Source organism: Morus notabilis, unplaced genomic scaffold, assembly GCF_000414095.1.
Source record: "Morus notabilis unplaced genomic scaffold, ASM41409v2 Scaffold99, whole genome shotgun sequence".
NCBI classification, from domain to species: Eukaryota; Viridiplantae; Streptophyta; class Magnoliopsida; order Rosales; family Moraceae; genus Morus; species Morus notabilis.
The window spans coordinates 1,249,468-1,273,515 of NW_010362482.1; the positions used below are offsets into that span (position 1 = coordinate 1,249,468).

The 24,048-nt window shown below is 34.5% G+C and overlaps 2 protein-coding genes and 1 non-coding gene across 3 annotated transcripts; 1 reads left to right on the forward strand and 2 right to left on the reverse strand.

Annotated features, from left to right (window-relative positions):
- Positions 1–542: 542 nt before the first annotated feature.
- TRNAT-GGU lies at positions 543–614 on the reverse strand. The gene has a single exon. It is a non-coding gene; the product is annotated as a tRNA-Thr (tRNA).
- A 9,259-nt stretch (positions 615–9,873) lies between these two features.
- On the forward strand, positions 9,874–12,497 carry LOC21410339 (high affinity nitrate transporter 2.5). Its single transcript, XM_024168127.1, has 2 exons — positions 9,874–11,190; positions 11,964–12,497. Exons 1-2 carry the CDS (start codon positions 10,025–10,027, stop codon positions 12,331–12,333), a joined length of 1,536 nt encoding a protein of 511 aa, XP_024023895.1. The 5' UTR covers positions 9,874–10,024; the 3' UTR covers positions 12,334–12,497.
- A 2,417-nt stretch (positions 12,498–14,914) lies between these two features.
- LOC21410340 (polygalacturonase At1g48100) lies at positions 14,915–17,925 on the reverse strand. Its single transcript, XM_024168238.1, has 8 exons — positions 17,628–17,925; positions 17,375–17,503; positions 17,067–17,234; positions 16,925–16,960; positions 16,365–16,572; positions 15,928–16,009; positions 15,726–15,834; positions 14,915–15,334 (listed from the first exon to the last, which is right to left on the reverse strand). The coding sequence occupies exons 1-8, from the start codon at positions 17,922–17,924 to the stop codon at positions 14,915–14,917; spliced, it is 1,449 nt and encodes a 482-aa protein (XP_024024006.1). The 5' UTR covers position 17,925.
- Positions 17,926–24,048: the final 6,123 nt, after the last annotated feature.

Below are 24,048 nucleotides of genomic sequence, written 5' to 3' on the forward strand. Positions count from 1 at the left end.
GGTTTATTTTTATATCGTGTCTCTTTAAAATCGATTTTTTCCGGATCCTCCTTTTCTTCCGAAAAAAGGGAAGGAGAAGGATCTTCTTCGGTGGATCCCTCTTGTTCCTGTTTAGTCCCCTTCGTTTCTGAAGTTTTTTCTACATCTCTTTCTTCCTCACTTTCCCCCCTTTCTTCCGTTTCTTTCAGTTTCTTAGTAAGAATGGGTGACGGTATTCTGCCTAAATAGTAGACACAGGTAATAAATAATAGAATACTAAAGATTCGAACCATAAAATTTAAGTAGACAACTTATTATTTTTCAGTATAAACTTAATACTATTCATTATAATATTAAAATATAATATATGATTATTATAAACATAATAGCAAATGTTCAACCTTATAACTATAATTACTATACTATAATAAATAGTATAATTAATAGTATAATGAATTAATATGGTTTCTTACTTATTTATTAAAAAAAAGAAAAATATTAATAAAATCTCTATTCTCCCTTCAAATATGAATACTACCGTGCTAGTTTTATGAAAAAAACAAAGCCCCTTATCGGATTTGAACCGATGACTTACGCCTTACCATGGCGTTACTCTACCACTGAGTTAAAAGGGCATATTTGATTCAATTCCTGAATAAGCCACTAATCACTATGTGTTTAGTCTATATACATATTATATGTATATAAATACATCGTATACGTTATAATATATCTTAAACGTATAGTGGTTCATTCAGGAACGATAAATTTGATTTACATAATGAGTATAGGATATACTTGTAAGTATAAGTAAAAAATTGTAAGTATAAGTAAAAAAAAAGGGGGTTTAGTGATATTTGATTTCATAAATATCAATCAATGCAAGGAATTGTTTCAAGACAGATTCTAATTGCCATCATAACGAAATTCATTTGATTGATACAGGTACCTACCAATTCAACCTAGATCCAAACTATTTCATCGAATCATTAATAAAGCGATTCAGCTTGCCCCCCAAACCAAATTCTTAGAAAAAAAAGAAAAAAAAAAAAAGATTTATTAAATAAAATAATATTAACATTATTAATAATTATTGAAATTATTAATAATATTATTTAAATTCTAAATTTAAAGAAAAAAAGAAAATAGATTTATTTATGGAATTATAAAATGTCGATTAGAATGAACGATTCAGGAATATAAATAATCAAAGAATTCTCTATAATCGTGAAAGACAGAAAGATCCTTCGCGTTGAGTCATACGATTCCATTATATTGACAATTTCAAAAAACTATTCATACTATGATCATAGTATGATGACGGTTGGGCAAGTATGCCCCCATCGTCTACCGGTTCAGGACATCTCTCTTTCAAGGAGGCAGCGGGGATTCGACTTCCCCTGGGGGTAGGGTACTACGAAAGGAAGTTGATCGTGGATTATCACTAAGCCTGGATTGATTCTTCCCGGGTCGATGCCCGAGCGGTTAATGGGGGCGGACTGTAAATTCGTTGGCAATATGTCTACGCTGGTTCAAATCCAGCTCGGCCCAATAATTCGCCGATCCACCATGAAATGATATAAGCCATTTGTTGTTCTCCAGAAATGCTCGATCCCAGTCAAAATCTCTGATATTGATATATCTTTATCCCTATCGCTATTACTCTATTTATTTTTCTTTTTTCCAACAAGTTTTGATCTTGCTAATGATCTATATTCATATCAAGATCTGGAAGTGTAAAGTCTAATGAAAAGAGTAAAGAAAAAAAAGACCTTTTTCATTGAAAGATTGACTATCCAATTAATTTGGAAATAACGACAAGATTATTAGTAATCACTGCCTCTCTTGCTAAAGTTCATATCCATATCGAAAGTATTTGAATAAAAACATAAGAATATGTATACTGTACACCTTATTTTATTATGTTATTTCCTTGGGATTGTAGTTCAATTGGTCAGAGCACCGCCCTGTCAAGGCGGAAGCTGCGGGTTCGAGCCCCGTCAGTCCCGATGGATCCAAATCCAATAAAAAAATACAGCAATTCATCTTCCATTTTTCTGTTCTGTGAAAGAAAGTACAAAGAGTAGAATTTCATTGCCAACAGGAATCCCTTTTCTTTTTATCTTTTTATTTTTTTAATTTCTATTGTTTGGCTTTGTTTGGAACCAATGATAAGTGTAAAAGCGGTTAGATGATACTTCATCAAATGATTGTACAAGGAGGGCGCTAGTTTATAGAAAGAAAGGGTGGAAAAGAATGAAAAATATAAATCAAAGTTAAAGTAAAGGGGTTTTTGATTGTATCAAAATTGACTTTGGAATTCGATATGGATAAAAGATCTTCCTATGTTATATTATTCAATTCTTGACGATGAATCAATTTGTCAGATATTGTTATTCATGATATTGATCCGATTCGATTATATCTCGATGTAATTCATCTCATTGAATTTATAGACAAAAGATTTATTATCTCTATGGGATTAAATCCCGAGTTATTGCGAATTAAAGAAAAACGAAAGGATGAAATTATGGAAGTAAATATTCTCGCATTTATTGCTACTGCACTGTTCATTCTAATTCCTACTGCTTTTTTACTTATAATATACGTAAAAACAGTAAGTCAAAGTGATTAATTTAAATTAAACTTGTGACTTTTTAGTTTTTATCAATGATTGAAGAGAAGAAATAAAATAAAAAGGATTCAAATTTCACGTTTTAAATGAAATCATCGAACTAGAATCAGCAGTATTCTATGAGATACTAGATAGTATGGTAGAAAACGATTTTTCTACCATACTAGTATTATTATTGTACTGTATAAAGTTTGCTGTATGACGATACAGGTTAATTTAATATATATCAATTGACATTATATAGATATAAATTCCATATAGAATGTACATAGTGTCATGTCCCAATCCTATTTCTTTGCTTCATCTATTTCTATTTGATTTATTTGATTTGTGTTGATTCCAATCAATTTGAAATAATCGAAAGACAGCTCTTACTCTTACGATTCTAATTCCTAGATTTCTTATCTTTTTTAATATGAATTCCGATATCCATTGAAAAAAAGAATCAAATCAATGAAAGAAAAAGAGGTATGGGTATAATAAAAGAAAATCAAGTAATCTTCTTGTTAGCATTCCAACAAAGAAGTAATTGATTAACCAGTTGACAGAGTATCCAGAGGTTCCATGGGAACTTCTTCGGATTTCGAAAAGGATTAATAAACCTCACCAATTTTAACCCTTCAACCATTATATGAAATGAAAAAAAAAGACCAGCATAAATAAAATTTTTAAAATAATAAAACAAATGGTAAGTGCGCAATATGTGACTTGCCCAAGACAATATTTTCTTATGTGTAGTATCTCCTTGTACAACCACTATGTCTATGTTGTTTCCCGTAAAAAAGTGTATCCACGTAATGTAATAACAGAACTCTTTTCTCTTTGAAGAGGAAAGACGGAAAAAAATAACAAATAAAAAGTAAAAAAAAAAGTAAAGTATATAAAAGGCTTTCGTTCTTACTCTTACTCATTGTCGATATAGAAAATTTATGAAGAATTCGATTGGAAAAGATTTCATACCATTTGGAGTACTTTCGAAATACGAACATAGGAATAATTGAAATATTTGTTTGATTGAAAGAGTTCATATGTTATTTATAGAATACATTACTCCACTAGAATCCAATACATATAACTTCGAAATGAAAATTTTTTGAAATTCAATTTTTAAATTGAAATAGTGAATTAAAAAAAAAAGTCTTTGCAGAACGATCTATAAAAAAAATTGATACAGTTTGATTCCTAAACTCAATTAGTAGTACTTCTAGAGTCCACTTCTTCCCCATACTACGAGTGAAAGGGAAAAGGTAAAGACTACCATCAAAGCAGCCCAAGCGAGACTTACTATATCCATGTGAATTATGTCCTCGATCTCTATGAAGGAATTATTCAATTATTGTTTACTAATAATAGTAGAATTACCAGCGCAGAGTCAAAAGGGGGTTCTGATCCAACACCATTGATGAAAAAATCCAATAAATCCAATTAGACCAAGTTCTAATGATTATACTAAAAGATCTCTAGTATAATCGGAAAACATTAAGTACAAGCAAAATAGGCAGAGACAGCCCTTGAAGTCTCAAAAGTATCAAAGGAATGTTAATAATATGTCAGAATAATAAGACCTATTCTTTCTTTTGTCGCCCTTCATTTCATTAATTCAAAAGTATAAAAATATAGAATCAAGCTAGATCATTATCTATCGCATACTCCTATTTTATTTCTTTTCGATTTTTCCCTTTTATTTGATCTCAATCTTACCATCTTCGATTGTCGCTATGAACCAATCGAAGACGTCCTATTACGTTCTTGACTCGAGATTATCGAAAAGTTCAAATTTATTTTTGTACTTTAGTTAAGTTAAAACTTTAATATATTAATATATAATATATAAATAAGTAAAAGTATATAAACTAAAAGTTTATATAAATATAAATTTAAGTTAAAGTAAAAGCCAATTAGCCATTCAACCGAATTACTATTGAATGAATGTCAGAGTACTCAGAGACTTTCATGAGTATGTATACAAAGTATCTTCTGCTCTTTCCGCAACTCAAAATTTCATTAGATTCTCCGTCCGGCTATCCAATCTAATTCAAGACCCAGTCAGTAGACACTACATTATCAGTAGACACTACATTAGTAGTGGAAGGGCGCTATCATATCAAACTTTACCAGTTCTTTTTGACGACTATAATCTTTTCCTAAACCCTAGCGAAAGTATTTACAGCATTTTATAGAGTAGAACCCCCCAGATACTTAGAATCAAGCAAGTATCCAGAGTCCTTTTCCTCTACTTGCTTCTGCTGGAAAAAAATTTGGCAAGTTATATCAGCAAAACAAAATAAAGTATTTCGATTCTTTTGTTGATTAGGTTACAAATTATGAAATTATTCCTTCTTATATAAAAAAAAAAAATGTTCCGCATATTTTAAGAAACCCCAGTAAGTACAAGTTAAAAAGTTAGTAACAGTGGCGGCCTCAAAGGAGGGTCGTCACAATTTTTTTGCCCGAACCCGACCCGCAAATTCCTAAAGTAGCCGTTGCATCCCGAATTTTTTGAAAAAAAAATCAATTTTTTAACCCAAAAATTTTCCTATAAATACCCCTCATCCCCAACACATTTTTCTCACTCAAACTCTCTCAATCCCTATCAATTTCTCTCAGTCTCTCTCAATTTCTCTCAATCTCTCTCAATCTCTCAAATCTCTATCACAATTTTTCTAAAAACTATCACATTATCCTAAAACTCTCTCTCTCAAATCGCTCTTATTTTTTTATAATGGATCCTTTTGGTTATAGTGGTATTCCCGTTGGTGCCCAACACAATGTGAAAGAAGGGCAATTTCACACTAATGAATTTGTTACGCATGAATCTACTGATCCGAGCCTTGCTGGACGTACTGGAGGTCGTGGTCGCAATGGTGGTGGGCATGGAGAAGCGGCGACAGCGAGTGCCAGTGCGACTGTGTCTGCAAATGTTGCAACCTCTAGGAGGAAATGCAAGCGCACTTTGACAGTTTGGGATCACTTCGACATAATTGAGGAGATCGACAATGAAGGTAACACTAAACAAATAGCTCAATGTAAATATTGTTTATCTAAATTACAAAGTGATACTATTCATGGCACCACACACTTAAGAAAACACTCCGAAAAGTGTCTTCAAAAGCTTAGCCAATCCAGCGTATCTGAACTCCGCCAAACACAATTATCTTTTGATTGCGTAACCGGTGGTTAAACACTTAGAAATACGATCCGCAAGTAGATCGTATGGAAGTTGCACAAATGATAGCTGCTTTAGATCAACCATTTAGTTTTGTAGAGCATCCTAATTGGCAAAGATATATTAAGGTTGTACATAATCTTAATGCACAGTTCACTTCAAAAACTACTTTTAGGAAAGATTTATTAAAATTATTTTAAAAAAAGAAGCATTAATAAACCTTTTACACTCGACTGGCGAGTGCGTTACGTTAACGGCAGATATTTGGTCTGCCGTTGCCAATAAAGATTATTTAGCTGTAACCGGACATTACTTTAAAGGATTTGATTTAAATAAGAGAATATTAGATTTTAAATGTGTTATAGGATCACATAGTGCGGATTTAATATATAATACCATTTTAAATGTAATTGATGAATTTCGATTAAGAGATAAAATAATGGCTATAACATTAGATAATGCTAGTGCCAATACAAAAGCAATTGAGTTATTTGAAAATGATTTAAGTTTATTCGGTGACGGTACAATTTTCCACCAACGTTGTGCATGTCACGTAATTAATTTAATTGTTAAATCTGGTTTAAAAGAAATGGGTAATCACATTAAAAGAATTAGAGATAGTCTTGCATGGATTCAAGGTAGTAACCAAAGACAAGAAGATTGGTTTAGGTTCTTACAAGCATTAAATATACATCCTAGAGCATTAGCGTTAGATATGCCTATAAGATGGAACTCAACTTACATAATGCTTTAACAATGCATCCCTTATAAGAATGCTATAACAAACTATATGTGTGCAAAATTAGGAGTATGACATATAGATGAATTTGATTGGTAAATTGCCAAAGTTTTGTATCAATTTTTAGGTAGGTTTCATGAAGTGACTCTAAAACTTAGTAGAACATATTATCCAACATCACCTTTAGCTTTAGTGATCCTAGATTAAAGTTAGAAGGTTTAGAAAGTAGTTTAGAAAACTTTGGTGAATTTTTAGGCATCAATTGTTCAGACCAATATCCAATAATAAAGGAAAAAATATTTTCGATCTATAGTAAATATGAGATTAGGTTTAGAGTACCTTCTAGAGTATAGGAACCGCAACAACAAGACGAAAACCCACATTCATTCTTGAATGTTTTGAGGTTGAAGAAGAAGAAGAAGACAACTCAAACAGAAGCTGGGAGTGAATCTTCGTCAACAAGTGGCAGTGGTAGCGGCGGCGGCAACTTCAACGAGCTTATGGCGTACCTCAGTGAAGGCTTAGTAGTCGACGGTATGGCAGAATCGTTTGACTTAGTTCAATGGTGGAGGGCACGGGCATTAACTTGGCCAATCCTAACTCGATTGGCAATGGATATATTTTCGATCTCAGTCTCCACTATTTCATCCGAACAAGCCTTCAGTACGACAGGAAAAATACTTGAAGAATGCCGGAATGCATTGCAAAGGGATATTGTTGAAGCCTTGGTTTGCATTAAGGATTGGGATTGGGCCGATCAACACCTACAGGATACAATTTCGCCGGCAAGCCAAGAATAGATCGATGAATTTAATCGATTAACATTTAATTTTGAAGACGATCCTTCAGCTTCAAATTAAATTGTAAATTTGTAATTTGTAAATACGTATTTACTTTTGACATTGTATTTGTAATTGTATAACTTTGTAAGTTTGTAAAATTTGTAATTCGTCACAAAATGATTGCACTATTTTTTTCTTGCTAAGTTTTTATCCCAATTGGATTTTTCTTGGTAAAGTTTTTAACGAGGTAATCACGAATTACGAATTTAATTTACATCATTAATATACATGATTAATTTATTCAATTGTGTTAATAATGTCTGTTGAATGTTGATTTGTTTATATAATTTTAACACAAACTAACTTAATAATTATAAAAATATTAAAAAAAATTTGGGCTATTCGGGCGGGCTCGAGCGGCCCGGCCGGGTTCGGGCAGCCAAATATAAGCCCGCGGCCCGTTCAAGGGCATTTTCGGGATCGGGCAGGCGGCCTGAATTTTTCGGGCGGATCGGGCTCAGACTCGGGTAAAAACTAAGTATTTTCGGGTGGCCCGTCTAAAGTTCCAGCACTATATACAAATACGGCGGGATGTTCATATGTTGGCTACTTGGCTTATTTAAATCAAACGTCGAAATGTCATGAAAGTTGTCATACAAATTAAATTTCCTGTCTTTATATGCAATAAATTACTAATAAAAAAAAGTTAAGAAAGGTATTATCTTCTAATAAAAAAGCAAGATGTCGTGTTACCCAAATATTGTTGATCAAAAAATGTGGCGTGTTACACGAAATTAACGTGTAAGTACTAATCAACCCTTAATATATATAAAAACAATTAATAAAATTATCATCTCCACGTAGATCAATCGAGACTTAAGGGTTTCAACTTTCAAAAAACTAAAAACGATCTATTGAGATTGATCTCTCATTTGTATTCCATCACAATTTTAATTACGACTTCATCTCGAGAGGTATTTTTTTTTTTAATTTTAAGAAGTTGTGGGTGAGAAATTCGAGCTCTGTAGACTTTAATCATAAAATTTAAAGTGTGAATTTACAGTCAACCTAAGTCTGCAATTGCTTAATATTAAAAAAAATAAAGCCTAAAAAAACCTTAAAGGATTAAATTTATTTTTCTAGGCTGCCCTCAGTAAAGGAGAAACACTAGCCTCAATTTTTTTTGACACTTTATTTATCATTTTTTATATTTATTGTTTAAATATAGACTCAATTATCTTATTTTTTATTTAAATAATAATATAATATATTAGTGAAGTTTACGTGACAAATAGTAAAAATATAAAGTAATAAAAAGAGTGATAATAACATTTTTCTTCGGTAGAAATATTAAACATCGGAAAGTATTAATAGTTTGTTTAGTTTATGCATGATTTTTATTTTAAATTCAAATTTTGTGTAAAAACTTATTGGGGGAAATTTTTTTATTCAAATTTTGTATAAGAGAATTATAAGTTGAAGTCCTAAAACCAAACGGACCTAAGGCACGTGGGTTGACTTTGCCGTGACTGCAACTAATCAGGCGCATTCACGTGGCACAACTTAAGGAAATATATAAACGAGTGATTCAAAAGCATACGCCGAGAACGATGGGGTCGATACATCCACGTGGCACAACATGAGGACAAAAGTATGGACAAACGCATAGGGCATTGGCGTTGGAATCAAACAGTATCACAAAATAATTTATTTGATTCTTAGAAATATCGAAATGGATTTTTTATCACCCTTTGAATATTCTTTCAATGTCCACTCTTCTACTTCACGATATTGCCATGACTATCGAGTATTGATCATGCCCGGTATTACCAAAATAACCTCATGAATATGGAAGTTTTCTTTGTAAGAATCAGATACATAGAAGGGTATCGTTTCATTTTCTCTCACTGATATTTCTAATTTCAAATATTCCGTCGATAATATATGAGTCTAAACCGTACGATTTTCATCAAATTTCATTAAATGCTCAATCTGATAATGATTTATTAATAGGATAGTAGGTTTTTAACACAGAAATCAACCAGTTGAGAAACAAGGACAAAAAGGTCTTTATCTATGCTCTACTAAACTTCAACAAAGAAGCACTGTCCAAATCAATGAGCATTGGAAGTTTAGGCTGCACCTCTGTGTCGGCGAGCTTTCCAAACTCCAAAGTCAATGGGAATCCAACTTGTTCATGAACCCCATTTTCAAATTTGGCAGTGTTATCTTTTACCAAAACTTTAAAAAGTATAAAACATTCCAAACCATTGATGTTAATTATAAATTTCCTGTTCACTTGTAATCGTCTTGAAACCGCGGTGAAAGGGCGAGACTCGGCGGCTAGATAAGAGTAACAAGCTCCAAACTATGCGCAAAAGGCCAACTGTGTCAATTACTATTCTCCAATTCACAGTCAAAAAGTCAATCACAGTTAATAATTTGTGCATGCCGTTTCTTTTGTAGAATATCCCGACTCATTATAAGCAGAAAATTACACAATATTGCACAAAGTTCTTTGTTATTATTATTAGAAAATATCTCAAGTGATGATCTTTTTTTTCATCTTTTTGTGAGTTATGCGTATTTTTTACTTCTCTACTTATAGGAAAAAAAAAAGTTCACTACTATCCATGCCATATTATAAATACATGATCCTCAAAGCACTACTTTGATTACCATATTTCACATTACAAAGTCTGTTCTCTCAGACCCTAGCAAACATGGAAGTGGAAGGCACTTTGACCGCCACTTCCTTGGATCAATCCAAGTCCAACCCGCAGAAGTTCGCTCTCCCGGTCGACTCCGAGCACAAGGCGACGGAGTTCAGGCTCTTCTCCATAGCCAAGCCCCACATGCGAGCCTTCCACCTTTCATGGGTCTCCTTCTTCTCCTGCTTCGTGTCGAGCTTCGCCGCGCCGCCGCTCATCCCCATCATCCGCGACAACCTCAACCTCACCGCCACCGACATCGGCAATGCCGGCATCGCCTCCGTCTCCGGTGCGGTCTTCGCCCGTGTCGTCATGGGATCCGCCTGCGACCTCTTCGGCCCTCGCCTCGCCTCCACCGCCCTCATCCTCATCACCGCCCCGGCCGTCTACTTCACATCCATTGCCAACGACGCCATTTCCTTCCTCCTCGTCCGGTTCTTCACCGGCTTCTCTCTCGCAACCTTCGTCTCCACTCAATTCTGGATGAGCTCCATGTTCTCTCCCCCCATCGTCGGCGCCGCCAACGGTGTCGCCGCCGGATGGGGAAACCTCGGCGGCGGCGCGACGCAGCTTATCATGCCGCTGGTGTTCTCCCTCATACGTGACATCGGAGCCGCCAAATTCACCGCTTGGAGGGTGGCGTTTTTCGTTCCCGCTCTGTTCCAAATGCTCTCCGCCTTCGCCATCTTGATATTTGGCCAGGACACGCCGGACGGGAACTTCCGGGGGCTCGAGAAGTCCGGCGACAAGCCGAAGGACAAATTCTCCAGCGTCTTCCACCACGGCGTCACAAACTACCGAGGGTGGATTCTGGCGTTGACTTACGGATACTGCTTTGGGGTAGAGCTGGCCGTGGATAACATCATTGCCGAGTATTTCTACGACAGGTTTAACCTGAAGCTGCACACGGCGGGGATAATAGCGGCGACTTTCGGGCTGGCGAACGTGGTGTCGCGGCCGGCCGGGGGGATTCTGTCGGACGCCATGGCGAAGAGGTTTGGGATGAGAGGGAGGCTGTGGGGTCTGTGGGTGGTGCAGACTTTGGGAGGGGTTTTATGTGTGGTTCTTGGCCAAGTTGGATCTTTGAGTGCTTCAATTGCGGTTATGATTCTCTTCTCTTTCTTTGTTCAAGCTGCATGTGGGCTTACGTTTGGGGTCGTTCCTTTTGTCTCCAGGAGGTACTTTCACACTTTCTTCATTCATTTGCTCTTTAATTGTCTAAAAAACCTACTAATATTGCATAATTCTAATTATATTATAAATTTATAAATTTATGATTAATCAGTATGAGAATACAATGGAATTTGATGAAAATATAAGGAATTACTCTATATCAACCTGAAAATTCTCATGTGTTTGTAACATTTTAAGTACTTGGTAATTCTTACATTTCAAGGTTTTTTAGATTATTTTTAAATTTGTACCATTTGATTATCCTAAAAGTCAAGAATGGACGCGTTCAACCCGACAGGGTTAGATCCGGAGACTCTCATACAGGGTGGAGCCCACCCGGTGGGTCTCACCACCCCGAATGAGAGGCGGGTTGAATCCCAACCAAACCATTCAAGGAAACGGAACAGAACAATTGAATTGTTCAACACATATCGAGCCTCGTCATGCCCATACCATGGCTATGTTGTGGAGAAGCGTTGGCACGTTAGGGATCCTCGGTCCCTTAGTGGACGTTTGATTCACGGATTCAGAACCATAATTTAGAATTATTCTCACTTTACGTGTATTTTCTGTGAGAGAAAATACTGTAACGAATTACGAACTATAATTCGAATCACAATACGAATCTTCATACCAAACACCCTATAAAAATAAAGTCTCGTCTATAACAACATGAAAAATCTCTCATATTAAGTCCATCTGTTATGTCACTTTGTATTTTTTTTTTTTTTTTTTGCTCTTTTCTTTTTCCCATTTTCTTATATTGCCTATTTTTCAGGTCACTAGGGGTGATATCCGGTATGACCGGAGGAGGAGGAAATGTTGGTGCAGTTTTGACACAACTAATATTCTTCAAAGGATCGAGATACTCAAAAGAAACAGGGATAACTCTAATGGGTATTATGATCATATGTTGCACCCTCCCAATAACTCTAATCTACTTTCCGCAATGGGGCGGGATGTTCTGCGGTCCGGCGAAAAAGAAAGTGACGGAGGAGGACTACTACTTGTCTGAATGGAGTTCAAAGGAGAAGGAGAAAGGCTTTCACCTGGCGAGCATCAAGTTTGCTGAGAACAGCAGAAGCGAAAGAGGTGGAAAAGTGGACTCAGTAACTAGGCCTGATGAAACCTCACAACCAAATGTTTAATATTAAAATTATGGCTGGCTTTACAGAAGATTTTCTTTATGCAAATTATATATTCAGGACCATAAGTTATAGTAGCAACTAGTATCCTCTTTTAACACTTTTGTAATTATTAATTGTTGTTATACGCAGCCTAGAAGGCTTTGAAAAACACTTTTAGACACTTTCGTAGCAATTATTAAGTGTATATTTTTTCTCTCAAACTCACATTTCATCCATGATTTCATGTTCCAACATAATATAAAAAAGTATAAATTTAATAGCTTAGAAAAATGAAGCGATTAAAAGGCTCCGTCACTTTTTTACTAGCCAAAAAGCAGCAACTGTAGAGAATTACTGTACTAGAGTTGTGCATGTGAAATGCCCATAAGAAAATTGACCTCCACTACAAGGATGGCTCTACAGGAATACAGATGAACCGACAAAACTTCTGCTTTTCTTTCGACGCTTTTCAGCCTTACAAAGCTCGGTTTTCTTTTGGAAAGATATATACCCACAGAATTCATATCCCAGTGTTTCAAAACAAAGTAGCTATTTGTTTTGTAACATGTGCAGGAAAAATAAATCCACTTAATTTGACTACATACCATTTTTAAGAGGCGGTTGTTGGTTTTTTCCTTTTTATTTGTATCAAAATTCCCAACCCTTCAGTTAATCACTGATTAACCCTAATTAATCAATTACTCACTAACACAGAAAACGACATGTCGTATTTACCGCTTTGGGAGGGAGAACATTTGGTCAAATATGTTGTCTAATACTAACTATACTTTTTGGCTTATGGTAGTTCTGTTTCTTCATCTAACACCTGGACAGCTGTGACAAATTCAGGACTTCCAATACCATATCAGATTGTCAATTATCCCAAAGAAAAAAAAAAAGAAAAAAAAAGCGCTCAAGTTTCTTTACTAAAAAGCTACTTTGGTATTACTTTAAAAACTTGAACATGTTACAAATACGACTCTTGCAAACAAATATTCTAATGGTATGATGATTGGATAAAGCCTGCGGAGCATTAAGAGACAGAATGTAGGGAATAAGAAATGTTACAAAACTGGACACTCCCCAACTACCATTACCTTTATCACAAGGATATATTATGCACATCCACCACAAAAAAAAAATTATATTATGCACATCCACCTAGAGGTGTCAATTGGGCCGGGCCGTCCATGGACGGCCCGGCCCAGCCCGCTACAGTAGCAAATTTGGCACGGCCCGGCCCCCCAGGCCCTCCTAAGGCCCAGGCACAGCCCAGGCACGCGAAGGGCTAGGCACGCGAAGGGCCAGGCCCGCGACATGAAATTTTAATGAGGTTTGAGGCATTTTAGGGCCAATTGGCCGACCTATGCCGTCTGGTCAACCAATCATTTTCTTATAATTATTCATATTAATTCAATAAAATCACATATTTTTGGGGCATATGATATATTACTTTTTTTTGTCATCAAATTTGAAATTAAAAAAAAAATCCTAAAAATATTGCTAATCATAAGTGAAACTCAAGTGCATTAAGAAAATTAGGTTAAGATTGAGTTTAGACATAACAGAATCTTCTAGAAGCACTTAGGTTTTGTAATTTACTAATCCTAAAATACTGCACTCTTTTTTCCTTCGCTAAGGTTTTGTCCCGATCTCCCCACGAGATTTACTTGACAAGGTTTTTAACGAGTTGATCATTTATGTGTACTTATTTGTGTTATCTCAATTCAATAAAATCACATCTTTTGGAGACATATGATATATTTTCTTTTTTTTAAATTAAATATTGAAAAAAAAAATTAAAAGGGTCAAGCCCGGCCCGTGAAGGGCCTGGGCCCAGGCCCGGCCTGGCCCTTATGGACTAGGGCCTAGGGCCAAGGGCCAGTGCTGGGCCTGAGGGTTTCTCCTCAGGCCCGGCCCTAGCACGGCCCTACACTGTGCAGGGCCGTGTCAGGCACGACCCAGGCCCGCCATGGGTCTGGGGTTAGAAGGGCCGTGCCGGCCCGGCACGGCCCTTTTGACATCTCTACAAATCCACCACACAAAAAAAAAAAGTCAGGTAAAAAAAAAAAAAAAGAAGAAGAAGAAAATCTAACTAATTTTCACTGTACTGCAATATTAAGTTGCAGGTCCAGTTTCAAATCTTTTCAAGCCTCATCTCAAAGTCAGTGCCATGTTGCAATCTTTAACTGTAATGAATAAAGCTTTTGTTTCGTCTATTTTGAACTTTTCAGAAACTTTTTGCTCTCCACAATCTTTTTTTTTTAAGAAATGAATTATTATCAATAGAAGACAAAGTGCTTCCCACACCCCTTCCTTGGGGTCTCCACTAAACCTGGTTTCAGCTTTTTACCTCATAGTTCTTACAAACACAGAGATATATATTGAGAATTTTTCATTATTATCACTACTATTCAAAAATGCTGACTAGTTTACATGAGTAAAATAATGCTCACACCATCACCTTCACATAGTGAACAAAAAAAAAAAATTTTTGATGAAGGGAAGCTCCTAAGAAGGGTGCAGATTTTTTTAAAAATAAAATAAAATAAAATTTAAAAATGACCACTAGAATCAGGATCTAGTTAGACCATTATTTTCCCTATATCATCTTAGGGAAACACACATGCTCATGTGACCTTGCAATTCCCCTAATTGGACCCCCAACAGCTCTCAAGCAATAGTCAATGTTTGAAGGAACCAAAGGAGCCTCTGATTTCCCGTAAGAGTTCAAACACAAGGCCTGTTTGAATCCTCGGCACCGCGGCGAGGGATTCAGCTGAATGTTGTTTAGATCAACATCTGTGCATGGGATGTCCTTGCTACAAGCCAGATGAAGAGGCTGCGCCGAATAAGTACCGATTATTCGATCGTATTTGACGTCGGATATCGCTACTGCCCCGGTTTGGTTCTTGCAAAAGATGCTATTGTCACAGTAGTACTGGTCTATCACGATAGGAACCTTCACATCAGAGACTTGGATATTGGAGAATGACACATTTTTCACAGATCCAATCCCTCCCTATCAAATGAAATTTAACAGATTTAGAATTTGGATATATATTGTCTAAAATAAATAAGAAAATTAGTCAGGTAGATGTAGCCTAGTGACAACGTTCCACTTTAAAATATAAAAATACTTAGGAACACCATCATTATTAAACACCACAACTAATAAAATGTGGATCAATATGTGAATATTATATTGTGGGTCCTATTGTTTATTAGCGAGTAGTGCTACACACCATCGGTGCCTCATGGCATTGCTTTTAAAATGAGCTTTAAACTTGGACATCTTAAATTTGAGTCTCATGAGAAGAACTCCCGAACTTTTCGACTAATGAGAATTATATGTTGTTTTAATGTTCTTTTGAGTAAAAGAAATAGTAAAACCATTAGTTAGTGCTATGTACCTGCCAAGTTTTGATCCTTACTCCAGATAGAGTGTTCTGGATTGAGACGTTATCAACGATGATATTGGAGACACAAGCAACAGTTTTGTCTTTCCCTAGTCCACCTAGGCTGTAGAAATGGGATTAAAAGTTAGCAAAAAAGTACACTTAACATAATCATATTTCTGTACATATCTTTTATATGTGGGTGTGACAGATATACCTTATGCCATGTCCAGGGCCACAATTAATATGATGGATATGAACGTTTGAGCAACCAGTTTGTATGGATACACAGTCATCTCCTGTTAAAAGAGAAATGCCCATTATAAGAATATAACAAAATGAATATATTGTTTGCTCATGCCCTCTATATTATGTAGCTTGCTGACGTCAGACCCCACAAAAAAAGTTAGTTCTATGTTGTACTCTTTGTTCCTTCTTGTTTCAAAAGTTAGTTTACTGACAGTTTACCGTTTAAAGAACTTTACAGATAGCAACTATAATTTGCTTCCAAGCCCAAAGTGCGCAATGCACCATCTGGGTCATGACAGTTGTCGGTTTCCAATATAGAATATAGTTTTATAAGGGAGTATAATATTTTTGTCAGTAGCTACTAGAATGTTCTTTTATATTCTATATATTTATGATGTATCTTACCACATCCAACATTTGAATGCTGAATCTCAACGTCTTGTGTGTTTTGCAAGTGAATGCCGTCTGTATTGGGGCTATTCTCTGGCGAAGATATTGTGATATTGTCAACTTTGATACCCTTAGAGCTGTCAAATTTTAGATGGCACTGAGGACTGTTTATGATTCTGATGTTGCGAACTGTGACATCATAGCTTGAGTAGAATCTCAAAGCCTGCATGTGTTGAACAAAGTAAAAAAACACTTTGTAATTATAAGTTGTTCCTATAACTAACTTGACAGTAGAATTCTGTGATAGGGTATAAAAGAAAACGCTATCGCTAAGACATGGTTCTAGACGGACAGATCATGTTAAGATCATATTAAATTAAGAAAAATATGATAGTTTAACAAATTTATGAAAGAAAACCCTATCAGTAAGATATGATTTTAGATGGACAAATCATGTTAGGATCATATTAAATTAAGAAAATTATGATAGTTTAACAGATTTATGAAGATCTGATAGTGTCAGAACTGTGCCTAATAGTTTTCTTAAGCCAAGAGAATAGAGAGGAATTTCTTACTGTGGGTTTCATTCCCGGAATGTGCTTGGATTTTTTCTGCAGAAACATAGAAAAGTAGTTTTTTTTAATTAAGTAGTTCGTGCACTAGTGACTCTCAGAATTGTTTGGAAAAAAAAAAAAAAATGGCAGTGATGGAACTAACCTGGATTTGATAAGTTTTGGAGTTACTCCACCAGTTAGTTCCCTGACCATCAACAATGCCACTACCTTGGATGGTGAAGTTATGGAGCCACTTAAAGTTTATCCATTGAAATAAACTGTATTTCTGCCATGATCCTACTTTTGGAGGAGCCAATATACTACCATCTATCTGTTAATTAAAGTTCCACTTGATAAGTTTTTTGCACTTTAAACAATTTTTAGTACAACAAAAAAAGAACATATAGTTCCCTATAATAACATGACTAAGAAAGTACCAAATAAATTCAGTTAAAGATGCAAAAGGCACACCTGAAGAACAAGTTGAGGCATACAAGGGCCTTGAAGAGTTATCGGCTTGATGAGGAACTTGAATTCTGATGGAATCTCTACTGTGGCCCCAGCAACCTTGCATGCTGCTTCCCATGCTGCTAGAAGTGCCTGATATTTGTTTAACATTCTCAAATGAATAAGAGCATCTTTTTTTTTTTTTTTTTCCAATTTTATGAACTCAAATGCAAAACTTACACAGGTTAATAATTATCATATTTTGTCATTGTATTACCTTGGAATCATCAGAAACTCCATCGCCTTTGGCTCCAAAAGACATGACGTCGAAAATGCTAGATCGAGAGGGGTAAGGCCCATAAGAAGGAATAGGAGCCGGCGCAGGACCTGGAGAATTACTCGAGTCGGAAGCATTTCCATTACCACCCTTATCTTTTTTATGCTTGTGTGGTTTGTGCTTCTTGGTTTGGTGCTTTCTTCCCTCCACTGAAATGGTAGAAAATGTGACAAAGATAATAACCAATATAAGCAAAAGAATATTATTGACAAGGGTTGAACTCTTGTTTTTCTTCATCTCTCAATACAACCCTTTTAACTCTTCTTAGACAGAGGGATTTTCTAAGTTAAAAGAGTTTCAGGTAGCTCTCTGATTGAGGCTCAAGGGGTTTTTAAGGTAGTTATAGACAGTTTAGAGAGTGTCTAATTACCGAAATAACCTCTGGTTGGGTTCTGAATTTCATACACACCCTTCACTCTCACTGCTTCATTTTTTATTTTTATTTTTTGAAAGCTCATTATTTTAAGTGAATATGTAGAGGGATTGTGCTTATACACTACAGATACCACTTTTTTATTGGCTGCTTGAATATGTATAATAAATGCACACATACAAACCATTAGAAGTTGGCATGAGGATTAAAATAGTCACTCCTTTTGAGTGAGTACTGGATAATGTACAGAATACCATGGTTGTTCTAGTATTGTGATAAGGTGTACTATATCACCACTGTGTATTATTATTATTTTTTTTTTTTTTGAGGTTTGGATTAGGCTATTTTATCCTTAATAAACCACTATTAGGAGTTTATATATTATTGAAAAAGATTCCCTTGGATGCATCAAACTTGTTAAATTACCCTGTGTATCTTGAAAAAAAAGAAAAAAAAAAGCTGCAGAATGAGGAGGATAATATAGTAGCCAATCATGGTGATCTTTAACACAAAGCTTGATTAATGATTGGGTTAGATGATAGCTAGGCTAGCCAAATGAGACAGGTCACATTAGTTTATGTATGTGATACCTCTTTTAATGCTTAATCTTTTATTATAACCAAGTAATTGCCTGAATTTTAAGCCTATGATCTGGATTCCTCCTACCAACACTATCAAATTAAAATATTAGAAAGTTTTGGTAGAACTAAAATACTACAATTGTTCAATTCTTAATGCTTTTATGAACATTATCAAGTATTTAGTTTGGCAATTTTTAGACGGTCATGATTCAATCCGATAGCAATTCAGACTTCTGTGATCAAGGTCAGTAAATTTCTAAACCTTTTTGTCTCAACCCTAGGAGAAAAAGAAAAAGAAAAAAGAAAAAAGAACTTTATGTTGTAATATAAAATTCCGCCAAAAATGAAAAAAGAGTCCACATCAAAAAATTCTTGTGTCTCTCACTTTCATGCCAAAGTTCAAAAACAGAATAAGGTAAAGAAGGATAGGTGGTCCTGGGTTTTGAGTTCCGGACAAATTAGCCACTTGCTCAAAAAGTACCCTTCTAACAGGCGTTTGTTTCGTGTTTATATACTTCAAAAGCCTATATACATATATATATATATATGTCTATATACACACACTTCAAAAGTGGACTATTTCTTTGAAACCAAACCTCGTAGGAGGACGGCAAAAGCAGACTAAGTTTAGTCTACGCATAAAGAATATTACACTTCTTTTGACATTAATAAAAGTTAATTTTAAAAAAAGAAAAATAAAGGGTAGCTGGCAGTTTATATAGTTATATTGTTTGGAGAATAGAGACACCCCATTAGTGATTCTTTTTATTTGGTGTAGCTTTTTGATTAAAAAAAAAAAAAAAAAAAAAAAAAAAAAAAAAAAAAAGAAGAAGGGGGAGAAGGTGGTTCTCACGTTCTGCATAATATTAAGGGAATGGAAAAGCGAAAAAGATGAAAGCATAGAAGAAAGAAAGTCAAGGTCATTTGTTGTTGTGAGGTCTATATGTGGGAAACAACAAGTGCTTGACTTACTCTGTCTCTGTCTTCTTCTATGGCACGCCTTGGTCCAATGTGGGACAGGTCGGTGCCATGAGTCACTAAACCAGGTTGGTCATATCTCTCTCTCTCTCTCTGAGAAAACTCTTTTGTTATTAACACTTTTACTTCAATTTTGATTGATTGAACTGGTGAGTTGCCCTTTGATTTGAATAGAATTCTGAAAAATTATTACTAAAAATTATTAAAATGTTAAGAGTACTTTCAAATTGATGAATAATGTTAGGATTCAGAAGGAAAAGCCTTAATGCAGGTGATATAATGGGCTTCAATCACGTAAAATTTCAATCTCTTTCTTTTAAACAAGCTCAAATGACATGTGTGAAAGCATGTTTCATCCAAATTCTAATGGTGAAGCCATAATTTTCTTATTAGGTTATTCTATTACTTTGTTTTGAATACTATTGTATTCTAACTTGATTTTGATTGTATTTGGTGTTGAAAATTTCTTATCTTCAACGACCACAAATTTTTCTTTTATTGATTTTAGCCGATGAAACTACGAGGAACAGGTTGTGCGTGTTTATACTGAATGGGCTATTTTTCTTCAACTCATGATTTATCTAACACCTGTTTTTTGATAAGGACTCTAATCAACTTCGAGTTGTTTTTTTAAGTCAACCAAAACTCATAATATGCTGTACAATTCTTTATGCCATCATTCTAAACCATGAATTTGAGTCAAAAGGAAAAAAGGTATTATCTTGATAATCCCAAAATTATATCCTGTAGTTGTCATTTTGTATCTTTTTTTTTTTCTTAGATTGTATTCTTTTTTTTTTTTTTTTTTTTTCTTAGATTGTATTCTTTTTTTTTTTTTTTAATCTATATCGTTTTCCGAGATTAAGTCGTTTGTGAGTGGATGTCGTTTATCACATTGTTGTTGTTTTCTAGCTGTGTCGTTTTTAGATTAATTTGCTTTCTTATTGCTGTCGTTTTTCCAAAATTCTGATTTTGTGGATTAACGTTGTTCACAAAGTATATTTTCTTCCTTACCAAGGAGATTATCGTTTTCTTAATTAATCTCGTTTTCATAATCCGTGTCGTACTTTAAATTGTCCTCATTTTTGATAGTTTGTGTCGTTTTAGACGTTACATCATTGTTTAGTTTATTGTCCCTTTACACGGTTGTTGTCGTTGTTTAAAAGAACGTCTTTTTTAGAATGTCGTCGTGTTACTTTTCTTGGCGTATTAAGAGCACTTTGTCGCTTTCAAGATTGCTTTTTTTATTTACCCCGAGTATGTTCTACTGTTAAAAAAAACTCATTCTTTTGTCTAAAAAAACTCAAAAAAAGACAACTCAAGTTCTAACTTTATTCAAGTTCACGTTCTTTTAAGTTTTAATTTTATTCAACTTCACTCAACTTTATTCAAATTATAACTTCAACTCAAGTTATAACTTAAATTCAACTCAAAAATTACACTCAAGTTATACTCTAAAAGAACAACCCCTCCCTTTCTCAGTCAAAATTCAAAAATTGAAAAAAAAGAGTTTTTATGAGCCTATCCGCAGCGTTGCCACGATTGAATGAGAGACAAATAATTATTATTTTTATATTTAAATTGAGATTTGATTTTAATTATTTTTAATTTGAGTTGAGATTTAATTTTATATGAGAATTTTTTACTGTAATAAAAAAATTAAATGTGATTATTTTTAAAAAAAATTTACTATAATAAAATTTAAATTTTAAATTCAAATGAAGTCAACGCTGTAAATAGTTGTGATGGTGATGGCGTGTCCAAATGGGTTGTCAAAAGTCTTTCATCTACCCATTAATTACTTCAATTCTTCTAATATCCTCCGAGATAAGCTAAAACATAATAATAAATTCGAAATAATTTGCCATGTCCATCAGTTCATGCAACAAAAAGCAAAAACACTTTTGAATAAAACAGATGCCCAATTGATAAGGTTAAGGGGTCTTTTACTTTCCTAGTGGGCATGAGATAGCCGAAGACTTTGAATAATCTCTCTCCCACGGTCAACTTTGCACAAAAAATCTAGTGCAAACTAGGAGTGCTAAAAAAACCAAAAAATCGCCACTGACTGACACTAAACCGCCAAATTGATTAAAAAAATTGAAAATTCAATTTCACTTCAGTGAACTGACTAATTCAGTCGGTAAATTGGCTGCTATAATTTATAGATAGTTCGGTTTTAATTTTATCAATTTAAGTAATCGGTTAAATCGAACTAATCGACATTTTATTATATTTAAAAAAAATTATTATTTATAAATTTAAACTTATAATCTTATAAATAATGAATATAAATTCATTATATTATTAAAAATAGACATTTAAAACAAGTTAGATCTAACTGCAAACTCATATCATGGTTTTCGTGGTAAGAGGTTTGGAGTCCGTTTAGTTGGAGGATTCGTTCTTTAATTTGAATCATGATTCATAGTTCGTTACAGTATTTTCTCTCATAAAAAATACACGTAAATTAAAAATGATTCTAATCTTATAGTTCTAATCTATGAACAAAACGGGCTCTTGATATCTACCATGTACGCAACATTGGAGTTTGGACCCTCTCAAATCTCGATGCTTCTACTTCCGATGGGTCCCACATTACTTGGCCGTCAACTACCGTACCTCTCAGCCGCGCAAGCTTCGTTTCTACTAACTTTTCAACGAAAGTTGGTGCCTCTTGTCACAAGTACCACATCATTCATTTTTCACGATAACATTCTCAAACGTAAATGAAAAATGATTCTAATATCATGATTTTAATCTATGAACAAAACGTCTTTATTTGAAAATGAGGCTGAATAAGCTCTAACAACCATAGATATTTGAGCAATTCCTTTTGGTTTTGGATAATGTGTGGTTAATGATCATGGTATAATATACAGATTGTTACGTGATTTATAATGCAAGTGGTCCTTAGCCAGTTATCTGTCTCATTGTTTGTTTTGATCCATTGAATTTGACTAGGACCCTTAATTGTGTTACTAATTGATGACCTGTCTAATATAACAAACTAAATAATTAGCCAGTCAGCGCGGGCAGCCTCTTGCCTGCCCAAGTGGCACACAGTAAGAAAAAAAAATAATTATTATTAGTATTATTATAATTATAATAATAATATTTAGCATTGATAAAGACAATTAGTAATAAGTTATGCTGACTAGATGGAACATTAATGAAGAGATCTTTAGAGGGACTAGATAAATGCAAGTTGGATAGTAGTTTGTGCAAGAACATTTTTCATGCTTTTAATGCAATGCTAAACATATAGTCGTTTTCCTTGTCGATGCAATTACACTTTTTACAGTGAGGCCTAGCAAATATATTATGCCAAACAATTGCATTGTGGGTACTAATATTAATAAAATATTGTTTGTGAGGAAAATGCTTATGACTTCTTTTCTCTCTCACCCCATCAAATATACTAATAATAAAGATACATATGTATGATCCTAAACACTCTAAATCGAAAACTTTTAGGAGCGAATTTTCATCCGCTAAGCACTCAACCTTTAATCGTAGACCCAGACTACAATTAGAAGCGGTAAATTGTGGATTATTTATCATCCAACTACAGTCACATGTTAGGTCTCTTTCGAATTTAGAATTTAAGTTTTATTACAGTAAAAAACTCTAAAAAATAATCACATCTAACTTTTTTTATTATAGTAAAAAACTCTCATATATCAACTTAGTGCTGAAACTTTAGACGGGCCGCCCGTGACCACCGAAAAGTCTGAATTTTTGCCTGATGACCGAACCCGATCTGTTTGAAAATTCGGGCTGCCCGACCCGACCCAAAAATTCCCATGGACGGGCTTCGGGCAAAGGAAGCCTGCCCGTGCCCGGTCGGGCTGCCCGATGCCCGACCAGCTGCCCGAAATTTTTTTTTTTTATATTATATTTTTATGTTGTTGAAATAAGTATTTGTATAATTACAATGTGTAATTGTGTATATTACAATTTGAAATATGAAATGAACACACGACACGAACGAACTATATAAAAAAAATTACTTCTTCATTGATTTTTAAATTTGTAATTCATGATTGCCTCATTAAAAACCTTACCAAGAAAAACCCAATTGGGATAAAAACTTGGTAAGGAAAAAATAGTGCAATCATTGTGGGACGAATTACAAATTTGATGAACTTACAAAGTCTATACAAGATTACAAATTACAATAAACACTATACAAATTAGAAATTACAAAGTAAATAAATATTTACAAAGAAATTATCAAGATGAAGCAGAAGGATCATCTTGAAAATTAAAAGTTAATCTATTAAATTCGTCGATCCATTCTTGGTTTACCGGTGAGATTGTATCGTGTAAGCGTTGGTCGGAACGGTCCCAATCCTTGATGCACACCAAAGCTTCAACAATATCCTGCTGCAATGCGTTTCTCCGTTCTTCAAGTATTCGGCCGGTT

Coding starts and splice junctions, on each gene's coding strand:
- LOC21410339 (XM_024168127.1), top strand. CDS start 10,025: ATGGAAGTGGAAGGCACTTTGACCGCCACTTCCTTGGATCAATCCAAG. Junction 11,191..11,963: donor GTTCCTTTTGTCTCCAGGAG/GTACTTTCACAC, acceptor CCTATTTTTCAG/GTCACTAGGGGTGATATCCG.
- LOC21410340 (XM_024168238.1), bottom strand. CDS start 17,924: ATGAAGAAAAACAAGAGTTCAACCCTTGTCAATAATATTCTTTTGCTT. Junction 16,573..16,924: donor TTCCGGGAATGAAACCCACA/GTAAGAAATTCC, acceptor CAACACATGCAG/GCTTTGAGATTCTACTCAAG. Junction 15,335..15,725: donor TAAGGATCAAAACTTGGCAG/GTACATAGCACT, acceptor TTCATTTGATAG/GGAGGGATTGGATCTGTGAA.